The 12,822-nt window shown below is 40.8% G+C and overlaps 1 protein-coding gene across 1 annotated transcript in view; it reads right to left on the reverse strand.

The window, feature by feature from the left end:
* Positions 1-12,822, reverse strand: part of Cep128 (centrosomal protein 128) — a 344,929-nt gene that overhangs the window by 314,225 nt on the left and 17,882 nt on the right. The window contains exon 5 of the mRNA XM_028777280.1: positions 10,997-11,083. Within this exon, the coding sequence (XP_028633113.1) occupies positions 10,997-11,083 (87 nt within the window). The remainder of the gene's footprint in view (positions 1-10,996; positions 11,084-12,822) is intronic.

Raw genomic sequence — 12,822 nt, forward strand, 5'->3', positions numbered from 1 at the left:
ATATGTAGGTATGTGTATGTATCTATGTAGGTATGTGTATGTATATAGGTACGTGCATGTGTGAAACTGGCAAAAAGAGCCCCCTTTGATTCATCCACTGAATGTGTATACGAATGTATGATATTTTTTTCTTATTCTTTTATTTCTTGCCTGCCCAAGTAATTAAGGGGTTTGTTGTTTGTTTGTTTGGTTGGTTGGTTGGTTGGTTGGTTGTTTTTCTAATTGCCCATGGTTATCAGCAGGACACAACCGCCAAAAGCAATCAGCTCTGGTGCCAGAAGAGTAAAAGAGAGTTCAGAATTACAAGAATTACAGCTACAAGCAGTACTTGTTTCAAGCCACCAAAGCCACTAGCTACGTAGGACTCCTTCCCCCTTTTTTCTCTTTTAATTGCCTGCCATGATCAACAGAGACAATCTGGAAGCTCCTCAACTTCCAGGAGCTACCAGGATTTTGACCCACTGTTAACTCTGTGCCCCACCTCAGTTTACCCTGGGTGTCAAAGCTGGTATTTGACACTTAGAATACTTAAAGAGCTACCTATATTGAACAAAATATGCTAAACACTGAGAATAATACCCAGACAAGCACACAATGATCAACTTAAGAAGACTCAACTAACACTCAAAAGAATGGAGGAAAAGCTGTCCACCCTGACTTCGGGAAACTTCAGCTCCATCTAGGAACCGTATGCAAACATGAATAAAAGTAAGAACGACAGTAATAATGCATGAATCCACCTCAGATCAGGTCAAAATGAAATAGTTGATGAAGAAAAACTTCTGCAGAACTCAACTCCACAGGAGTGGAAAGGTAGAACATCTATTGCTGCAAGCACAAATAAGTATTTAGCCTGAAGAAGTGTAGGGAAACTAGCCAGCCCAGCCACAGGACAAGCGTAGACAAAGCAGAAGAGGCACATATGAAAAGTCGTTTTTCATCCGGCTCCTTACAGCCGGCTAACTCTAATCCAATCCCACTCTTGGAAGCAACGTCAGCCGCATCTCTCCCTAGTGTTTCTGGAAAACGAGCTGCTTCCATCCCATACTCAGTCATCTCTTTCCCCCTCATCTGAGCCTACTTTCTTCCTGAAACCACCCCCACTCCTGCCATGACCCCATTTGTATCCATCCTTGGGTAGAACACTAAGAAGTCTTCTCTCTAACTTCTCTGCTGCTTTACTGTGTGGCTATTTGAGTTCTATTTGGTTTGTCCTGCCTTTTTAGCCATAGGGATCACCAAATGAATAACTTGATATCTTTCATGTGTTGTAAATTCTCAGTCACTCATTGTTTTGCCCTGTTCTCTCCTCTTGTCTCCTGTCCCTCATCCTCTCCTTAAGGGATTGGTTTGGTTGAGACAGTGCCTCCCACTGTAGCCCAGGCTGGCTTGATAATCTTCCTGGCTAGCCTCCTGAGTGCTTCAGTTTAGAGCATGAGCCACCATACCTGGCATGCATTATTACTGTACTGCCATCCTCTCTTATCCTTCTGATCGTTCACTATTCTCTTTTCTGTGGAGCTCACCCTTCCAGTCTTATATTCTTCTCTTTGGAGAGCTTCTATTGGCCATCGTTTAATTTATTCTTTTCAACTGCCTACCAGCTTCTACTCAGTCCTCCCGCTGAAAGCTGTTTGGTTACTTCGGGCTTCTGCTTTTCAAGGTGTATGATTTTCTCTCCAGCAGGAAGTCAGCTTAGAATCAATAGAAATCCCAAACTGCCTCAATCCAGGTAGGAACAGGATTTATTCTGTCCCCTCGAAGGCTGGTCTGTTTTCAGCTTCAATCCACCGATTCACCTAGATTACCCTTTGTGGTAACAGCTGTTTTTAGCAAGGGACTAATCTAGGTTTTGCATTTCCAAGTGATTTCTGATTCCAGAAACTCTGTTTTGAAGCTACCTCTAGAATTAGCTATGTTCTTTTTTTAATATAATTAAAAATATAATTTAATTAAAATGTCAATTAGTTTTTAAAATTTTTATAAATTCTTTGAGAATGCCATATAATGGATTTTTTTAGTTTCTTTTTTATTATTTTTTATTGGATATTTTATTTACATTTCAGATGTTATACCCTTACCCCTCCACCCCCCACCCAGGAACCCATATCCCATCCCCCCTCCTACTGCTTCTATGAAGATGTGTCCCCACCTACCCCCCACACCTGGCGTCCAGCCTTCATGGGACCAAGGATCTCCTCTACCACCTATGCCAGAGCCATCCTCCCCTACATATACATGTAGGGAGCCATGAGTCTCTCCCTATGTGCTCCAGTAGGCTGGGAGCTCTGCTTGGTTGGTATTGTTGCTCTCCCCATGGGGCCACAAACCCTTTCAGCTCCTTCAGTCTTCACTCTAACTCCTCCATTGAGAACCCCTTGATCAGTTCAATGGTTAGCTGTGAGCATTTGCCTCTGAATATGTCAAGCTCTGGCAGACCTCTAAGGACACAGCTATATCAGGCTCCTGTCAGCATGCATTTCCTGACATCCACATCAGTGTCTACCTTTGGTGATTTAGCTATGTTCTTGAAGGAGGAAAAAAGTTCTAAATACAAAAATCCTTCTAAACTTCCTTTTCTCAGCAGAGCCTGTATCAAAGCCTCACTACTTCAGCAGCCCCCGTCATCCAGAGCATTGCTGCTGTATTTCTGTCCTTGCTAGCCGGTCTACAAAGGGAACTGGTCCCAAAACCAGAACATGTCATGCCAAAATCACTTAGATGTGAAGATGCTGGCTAACAAATACTTAAGCTATAGCTAAAAATAATAAAATACACACATACATACATACACAGAGAGAAAGAGACAGAGACAGATAGACAAGACAAGACAGACGAAGGAGCAGGCATACGCAGACAGAGATGTACACAGACCTACATACATACACACACACACACACAAATTAACCCACTCTAGACTATATTTAAAAATATATGTTTCAAACAAGAGAAATGAAGTATCGCTTCAAAATCTAGAAGCAATAATAAGTACTGGAAATTTATCACTCTAGAAATCAGATAAAATTTAGAATAATGTCCAGCCTAATGCTATAACTTTTCATAAGGGGATGGAAAGATGGCTCAGCAGTCAAGAAAACTGGGTGCAAGGTGACAGGAGAGAACCAACTCCTGAGAGTTGTCCTCTGACTAGCCATGAGCTGTGAATGTATGCACATACACACACACACACACGAATAAAGTACATTTTTAATGGCCTTAGTAAATAATAATGAGGATTTTTGAATGAATTAAAGAAATTACAAATAAATGTTTAGCAAATACATTATGAGCACTTAAATATTAGCATAATGAAGTATGCATCATTATGTTCATTTTTAAATAATGAGACTCAGTTTCAAAGATTCAAAAGATTTAATAACTTGTTCCAAGTAACCAAGGTAATTTCTAAGGAAAAAAAAATCAGAATTCAATTTAAACTCTGACTCAAAAGACTATATTTCTTCCATAAGCCTCAAGGAAATTCTTTTGCATTATTTTACGTTTTACAACATGTGAATCCAGGGACATGTGCCGGGCACACACGCAGAGGTCAGAGGACAGCTCTCTGGAGTCGGGTCTCTCTTCAGCATGTGGGTTCCAGGCACTGAACTTGGGCTGACATCCTTGTACAGAGAGCTCCTTGTACCCTGAGCCATCGCATCATTTTCTAGGACAAAGTATTTTCACATCTCACAGCTTCACATAGGAAACTTGGAGATATGTTTTTTCGAGAGAATAACCTAATTCAAAACTCTGAAGTACATTGATTAAAATGGACTTAACAGAATGCAACTAATTAAATTTCTTACCCACAGACCACCATTACTTAAAGTTATTGAAAGACAGGACACCCTTTACCTTCAAGCACTTAATGAATTAGTGCAAATCAGGCATGCAAGGAGCAGAGACCTTCAACTCGAGGCTATGATAAATGGCTAATGTCTGGCCTAAACTACTTTCTTTGGTGTCATCAGGTACTTTTGACAAGTGAAACCCTGTTGGGAATCGGTTCTAATGCTTTGTCTTGATTCCGATCCCTAACTGGGAATCTGCATGTCTAGATGCTGAACGTTCCTGTCCCCAATTGGTTTTTGATTGATCAATAAAGAACCAACAGCCAATGGCTAGGCAGAGAGAGAGAGGGAGGGAGGGAGAGAGAGAGAGAGAGGGAGGGAGAGGGAGGGAGGGAGGGAGGGAGGGAGGGAGGGAGGGAGGGAGGGAAGGAGGGAGGGAAGGAGGGAGGAAGGGAGAGAGAGAGAATGCAAGAGAGGGAGGGGGAGGGGGGCAGGACTTCTAGGTTCCCAGGAGAAGAAACACAGAGAGGAGAAAGAAAGGAGTAGGTCAGACCACACACTGAAAAGGAACAAGAGGAAGTAACAGCCGAAATGTAGGTAGGTACAAGACAGAAATTGGCTCCCAGAAAGGCTGCCCAGAAGCTTCTTGGGCAACAAAGATTAAGGGAGCCACCCACAAGGAGCCAGGGCAACAAGATAAATTATAGATTTAAGAGGTGTTAAGTCAGAAATGCCGGAGGGGAGAATGTGCTGGATGCAGGGAGGTTTATAAGTATTCAGCCATTGAGCTAGTCAAGGCATAACAAAATTACCTGGAGTGTGTGTGTGTGTGTGTGTGTGTGTGTGTGTGTCTTTCATCCAAAGAGCTCTTAGGTGGGCTCTTAGTCCAGTGGTTGGCTGTAAGTATCTGCATCTGTCTCAGTCAGCTGCTGGTAGAGCCTCTCAGAGGACAGCCATGCTAAGCTCCTGTCTGCAAGCACAACATGGCATCAGTATAGTGCCAGGGTTTGGTGCCCGCATGGGATGGATCCCAAGATGGGCCAGTCACTGGATGGCCTTTCCCCAAAGGAAATTTTTAATCAAAGTACATATTAGAAAAAGTTACCTATTAATGCAAGTTTCTATGCTATAATTTGATTTATGTCTTTATCCTGTCTTTATCTTTAAAATGAACTTAATTAACCTACTGGTTTGAAGCAAGAATTATACTTTAATACCCTATTAACTAGTTTAGTCTCATCAATACCAACCCACCCAAATTTCTACTGTAGGCAGTACTAACTTTATGCTGAATACTCACCCTTAACATGTTCCACTTTCACATCAGTGCAAGAATACATCCTGTTCTCTCACTAAGGGTAACACAGGGTTCTAGAAGAAGCATGACAAAGCTAATCTGCTGCACAGTTCTTGAAATATTCCAACACTGTGAAGAAAAATGTGTTCCAAATCTGCACAGTAATATTTGAACAAAACCTTCTTAGTCATCCTATGTAACTAAAATGTTCACAGAGTTCCCAGAAGTTCAGAGCATGAAAAAATAACTCAGAGTCAAAAGCTTCGGAATCCCAAGAAGCCCAAGGCACACTGTACAACTAAACACAGTCACTAGCCAGAACATCTACAAGAGTGGCATGTGGAAATCTCTGCTGCTGGGAAAAGCCTGTGCCACTACAGGTGACCTGGACTCTATTCCACTGCCTAGCAGTGACAAGAAGAGCTGCTTTCTAGGTGCCTCAGCCCTAGCTCACTTCCAGACTCCCTCCCAAGTCCATTCTGTATGAGTTCCAACTTGCTCTCATTCTAGGCCTTGTGCCAACCAAGATAGAATGACTTTATGACACTGTGTTTATTTTCAGTAAGTGCAAGAAGTCTCTAAAAATCTGAATCTTCAGTGTGTGGTCATCTAATCTTCCAAACTTTCAATTTAAGGTCCTCATTTTCAGAGATATGAAGTTACAGCCTAGAGAGATAGCTTAACCTAAGGGCATATGCAGCTTTTACAACGAATACAAGTTCACTTCTCAGGACCCATCTTGGGCAGCTCACAAGCATCTAGAACTCCAGCTCCAGGGCACCCAACACACTCTTCTCGACTCTTCAGGCATGGACACACACACACACAAACACACACACGTGCACATAAATAAAAATATATCTTTCAAGTTACACCATTGGGAAACTGTGAGTAACCATGACAGCTCAGTGGAGTAACTGAATCCTGATGCTAGGTTCTAAAATGTACCCTACTGTTGAAGATGTCACTTAAAAGACCACAGGCAAGTGAATGACCAGTCTGTGATCCAGTTTTCTTATCTTAAAAATGAAAATATATACACTATTTCTTACAGCATTGTAAGAAAACAACATTTAAAACCTAAAGTAATAGGGAAATCCCTGAAAAGACTATAGAAAGTTAGGCATTGCTCCTGCATTAAAACCAGAGACTTCACAATTCTCTACATGACCCATCCAAGGCCTTCAGAGGTAATAAATAAAGAATTAAACTTAGGGTTGGATACAGGAATCAAAGGCAGCTTACCACAGAGATGCCTGCACAGCCTTGCTTGTTTATATGACTGATGATAGCCAAAGCATGGAGCCAGCCCAGCACCCACCAACAGATGGTCGGAAAAATGTGACATACAGCAGAAATGAGTGTGTATATAGACATGTGTGTATATATATGCATGCAATGGAATAGAATTCAGCCACAAAGAAAAATGAAGCCATATCATTTGCAGGGAAATGGAGATCATTACGACAAGCAAATTAAGCCAGACTCAGAAAGATGAGTGACATGATTGGGAGCTCCTTGAGAAAAGTAGAGCAGAATTAATGGTAGGGACCAGAAAGGCAGCAGTGGGGGATGGGCTGAGTATGATCAAAGTACAACTCTGTGTGATAACGACATGAAGGAATCCAACACGACGTAAATTAATGTATGCTAATAAAAAGTTAAAGTGAAATAAACAGTAACCTTAGGTTGCAGGTTATAGAAAGTTGAGGGAACAATAGTAAAACACAGAGTATTCCGAGACCGAGAGCCTAAAAGAACCTAACAAGATCACAACCAGCAGGTTTTACAGTCCACGGGAATATCTATTGTAGTTGCTTTGTTAGGTGAAAATCAACTCAGGAGGAAAACACCACAGCAGATATTCATACTTTCAAGCTGTTCCCCTTATCCAATGATAAATTATAGTCACAGAGTGAAGCCACCAACAAATAAATATTCAAACAGACAACTGACATATCCATGTACTGAGGATTAAAAATAGTCATTTATAAAATCTAAGTTAACAACAAAAGCCCCTGTCTTTCCTATGGCAAAAGAGTTGATTCGGTTTTCTAAGAAGTCTCTTTATATTTTAAGAGGAAAATGCTAATTCAAGTAGGCAATGGATATTCATCATGGTGAAATTTTCTTAACAGTTGAGTTATCACTGTCTAAAATACATTATTCTATTTTAAAGCATACATAAATTAAAAAGCATATTCTAGGGGCTGGTAAGATAGCTCAGACAGTAAAAGCACTTATTGCCAACCTCATGATAACCCAAGTCAATCCCCTGAACCACAACAGTAAAAGGAAATAACTGTTCCTGCAAATTGTCTTGATCTCAACACACATATTAAGGCATGTATACACATGAGTACACAAGCAGATGTATACATATCCATACACACACACACACACACACACAAACACACACACACACACAATGAACAAATAAAATGCAATTCTTTTAAAGATTTACTTTTATTTTAGGGGTATGACTGTTCTGCCTACAGGTATGTGCACCATGTGCCTGCCTGCTGCCCACAAAGGCCAGACAAGGGCATCAGGTCCCCTGCAACAGTAGTTATAGATAGTTATGAGCTACCATGTGGGTGCTGAGCACTGAACTCAGGTCCTCTTTAGAACATTGGTGCTCTTGACCACTGAGCCATCTCTCCAGCCCCAATAAAATGTAATTTTTTTTTTAAAAAAAAAAAAAAGGACATGGGCAGTGAGGATAGAGAAGTAGCTCAGTTGCTAAGGTACTTGCCATCCAAGCATCAGAACCGGAGTCCAATCCCCAGCACCCACATAAAAAGCAAGGTGTGGTGGCTCCTAACTGTAATTTCAACCTGGAGAAATGGGGACAGGTATTCCTGAGGCTCACCGGCCAGCCAGCCTAGGATAAGCAGTGTGTCCCAGGTCCCAGTGAGAGACCTTGTCTCAAAATGATAGATACCTCCTGAGAAACAACACTCAAGGATGACCTCAAGCTTACATGTGCACATTCGTGCACACACATACATGTACCCTTACACATACAAAGTTACACATATCCACAAACACAACACAGTAATTTGGTTGTTTTAAAGATGGACAATTTTGCCATGTGCTTTAAGAACTTGAAGATTATAAATAAAAATACCCAGTAAAAACCCCAATAAATGGAATTAAAAATAAAAGACAGGGCCAAGAAAGGATAGAGATAGAATATTTTATTTGAGGTTTTTCTGATGTTTTGGTTTGGGTTTTGTTTATTTGTTGACAAAAAGTTTAAAAGAAAGAAAGAAAAAAAGAAAGAGAGAGAGAGAGACAGAAAGACAGAGAGAAAGAGACAGAGAGGAAGGGAAGGAGGGAGAGAAGGAGGGAGGAAAGGAGGGAGGGAGGGAGGGAGGGAGGGAGGGAGGAAGGAAGGAAGGAAGGAAGGAAGGAAGGAAGGAAGGAAGGAAGGAAGGAAGGAAAAAAAATCATTGCTATCCTGACTAGCTCAAACATATAGCAATTATTGTCATGATCCACGGACATGTCAGAATGACAAGTCACCAACCACAATTGTCAGAACAGAACAAGAGCTTAAGGAAGGCAGAGAGGGAAAACTGGACCAGGCTAAGGAACAAACGTAGGCAAAAAGGCTCTGCCCTTCTAGGTCTTTTTTTCTACAAGTGGCTGGAAAGAAACCCTGTAAGGTTGAACAGTCACTCCACAGAATTCAGTGTCTAACTCTGGCTGCCACCACGTTTTCTGCTTCCTGTTTTCTGTTTCTAGTGAATAATAATGTTCCAGTTTTTCACAAATAAATTAAAAAGGAGAAATATCTATTATTAATAAAGTAACCTAAAACGGTTTATGGGCTACCTACACACACGAAGTCTACAGCTGGGTCTTTCAAACACATCATAAATCATAAAAATCCTGTAGGTGCAGAAATGCCCACACTTACTCGCTAAGGGAAAGTAGTACAGACCTTTGCAGAGAAGCCCTGCTTCCTTCTGCTCAATTAGTTTTCAATCACAAGCAAATAATAACAACTATGGTTCTGCTTTGCAAGAGGAAGGCAAGTCATCAATCACAGCTTGAGATGTATGTGACGACTGATACAGCACAAAGATACAGAAACCATTACTGTATAATGTAAATCCTTCTTCTTACAATGTAAATGCTACTCCTTCATAAAGAAGGCAGACATTTAAGTGGGTTCCCAAAGGTGACTGTGCAGATTCACAAGAAGCTAGTGGGCTGGGGTTAGGGTTCACAGGCTAGTAAACACCTATTTACCTTACACGCCATCTCCCTCAAGAAGCATAGAGAATCTAGCAAAATGTTAACAAAAGTGATAAATTTCCTCTTGAAATCTGTGCTTCTTTCACTGCATCTGAGCCAAACATAAATTGGCATTGAAAAGGCAATTTTGAAATATCTAGCAAACCTTTAAGAAATACTCATTAACCTATTACTTTTATTTCCATAAGTCCCACAATTACACAAATACAGAGAAAGAGATTGAGATAGATAAATTCAATTCAATTAAGAGTCACTATTATACATTCATATTAAAGGGAAAACATACAAACTACAGAATATTATAAGCTATAATAAAATATCCTAACTCAAATACATATATATATATACATATATATATATGTATATATATATATATATATATATGTATATATATATATATGGTTTAATTTAGCTAACAATTCCAGATTATAGGCCGATAGCTCTCAACCTTCCTAATATGGAGACCCTTTAATAAAATTCCTCATGTTGTGGAAGCCCCCAACCATAAAATGATTTTCATTGCTATTTTATAACTATAATTTTGCTCCTATATGAATCATTGTATAAATATCTGTGTTTTCTGATGGTCTTATGTGACCTCTATCAAAGGGGCATTCAACACCCAAGGGGGTTATGGCCCACAGGTTGAGAAATGCTGTTAGAGGCCATTATTACATGGAAGTTAAAGCAGCAGGAGTTTGAAGCAGCCAGTCACATGACAACTACAGTCAAGAGCAGAGAAATACCTAGGTGCAAACACATTTGCTTGCTCGCACTCAGGGGCTTTTCCTTTTCCCTCTCTTATATACCCCAGAAAGTCAAGTCCACGAAGTGGTGCTGCCTGCAGTGGGTTGGACCTTTCCGTATCAATTAAGACTAGACAATCCACACAGGTGAACCTATAGTCCAACCTGATCTAGGCAGCCCCACGCTGAGATGCTCCTCCTAGGTTGTATCAGGCTGACAGTTAAGCCAAGCAGTCAGAGTTGGCCACCTACACGAAGTTGTGTGGACAGTAAAAGAGCAGAAAACATGCAGATGTTATGCTGTCCCACTTTTTAAAGCAATGAGCTATATGCACATAAAAGTAGGCAAAGCATTTGGAATGGCATACACATAATTATCAAAATGTTATCTCTGTGGAGTACAACTTGAAAGTTTTCCTTTTTAAAAATAATGAACATAGGGTTGAAGAGATGGCTCTGTAGTTAAGACCACCTGATGCATTTCCAGAGGACCTGAGTTCAGTTCCCAGTACCCACATGCATACACATCTGTCTATAACTCCAGTTCCAAGGGATCTGACACCCTCATGTCAATGCACAAAAAATAAAATTAAATAAAACTGCCTTACAGTTTTCAGTTTAAGCTTAGTAAACAAACTCAGATTTCCCACTTGAATTCAACTTCTTTGGAAGAGCAGACAGTGCTCTTAACCACTGAGCCATCTCTGCAGCCCCAGCGAGGCAGTTTCAAATGTATACTTACTAACATCGATATCTACTTTTCTTACTTATACACCCACTCCCCTAAGTACACCCACTCCCCTAAGTACACCCACTCCCCTAAGTACACCCACTCCCCTAAGTACACATTTGCACATGGTGAGCAACAGTGCAAACAGCTGGAACCTTCTCACCTGCCCGACAGCGCCCGCATGTCCAGTGCTGTACTCTCGATACCGCCCAAGCATCTGATCCACTTGTCGCAGATTCCGAGTGGAGTCCTTGGAAAAGAAAACACTTGATCAATCATCCCAAGCACTAGTTTTCCAATCAATGTTAGTATTATCAAAGAACTAAGTCAACTTTATAAAAGGTACAAATTCTGCCAGGTAACTCGGATTATCAACAAAGTTCCTACACACCAAGTTTCTACAACACCGTGAGAGAAGCTCAGATCCACCTGCAATTTATTTATGTAAAATCTGAAGCATATCATTTACAAGTCCTTATCCAAAGTTCCATAATAATTTGACAACAAAACCACAAATTCAAAAGAATTCTCTTCAGAAAGCTGTTCACTTGTAATTCACACTTTTCTTACAACAAATCCATCTTGAACATCAAGAGTTAGCAGAATGGGTTATGTGCACAGCAAGGTGGAGGCCAGGATGGGCTATGCAGTAAGAACACAGTATACATATAAGAAAATAGTATAGGAAAAGAAGGGGGGAAAAGGAAGAGAGGGAGGGAGAGAAGAAAGAAGGGAGAGAAGGGAGGGAGGGAAGGAGAGAAGGAGGGAAGGAGGGAAGGAGGGAGGGAAGAAGGGAGAGAAGGAAGGAGAGAAGGAGGGAAGGAAGCAGGGAAAAAGAAAGGGAAGGAGAGAGGGAGGGAGGGAGGGAGGGAGGGAGGGAGGGAGGGAGGGAGGGAGGAAGGGGAGGAAGGAAGAGGAGAAAAAGAGCAGAAAGCAATCATGAAGAAGCAAACGTCCTCAAGTATGAAAAGAAAGTGAGTTGTTAGGTCTCTTGTACTCCAGGGACTTCCTTACGATAGAACTTGATTAAGAGTATAGAAAATGTACCCTTTAATCTTTTAATGAACGATAAATTTATTTCTATTCAAAACAGAGAGTTTCTACCTAAATACGATTGGTTTTACCAAAGAGATTAATAGAGTGGTTTCTTTCGGATAAGCTTACTTGCTAATGTGTCTCTCTGGCAAGAAAGTAGAAATTAAACTCTAAAATTCCATTATTACATTAACTTAAATACGTTTACAGAAAATAGGTATTTATTAGTGTTTTGTAAAATTATTATTCCTCTAACAACTATTCTCTTCCCATCTAGCATAGTAACCCAGCAATCCAAAGCCAAATTCCCTGATTACATGGGCTAAGGCAAAAGCACGGGATTGATCAGTTGGCAATAATTCTGTTTCCGGGTTTGTTCCCCATGTGACCAGGCTACACATCCAATGCTCTTTCCAAGCTCTTTACATGGAAAAGATCACACCGCCCCACTCAAACTTCCAAAAGCTATCAGAAGTTACCTTAGAAACCAAAATGGCATCTCTATGTGTATCAGCCATCCACTGATACCATGCTTCCCTCAAACCTAACAGGCACGAGCACACAGGAGGCTACAAACCTCTCTAACAGGCACGAGTACACAGGAGGCTTAACAGTAGTGCTGGCCAGTACTTCACTCCCACAATATTTTACTTGCAAATACAGTTTTACCCTATCACAACCTATCCTCAACAATGTATCAGCTACTTCAGATATTGTCACCAGAGAAAATGGTCACTAGAGACCAACAGTCTCTAGAACTATACCTATGTAACTTGTATATCAACATGGATTCTATACATGGGCTTTCTCTTGGATTACTGAGAGGACAAGATGAAACCACAGGTGTCCTAAAAGAGAAAGGGTGGCTGGCAATGTGGCCCACGGATAAAGCCTGAGGAGATCTCCAGTATACTAGAAAAACAATCAGTAAGAGAGAGAGAGAGGGGGAGAGGG

This window comes from Grammomys surdaster, unplaced genomic scaffold (genome assembly GCF_004785775.1).
Source record: "Grammomys surdaster isolate TR1022 unplaced genomic scaffold, NIH_TR_1.0 279, whole genome shotgun sequence".
Classification (NCBI taxonomy): domain Eukaryota; kingdom Metazoa; phylum Chordata; class Mammalia; order Rodentia; family Muridae; genus Grammomys; species Grammomys surdaster.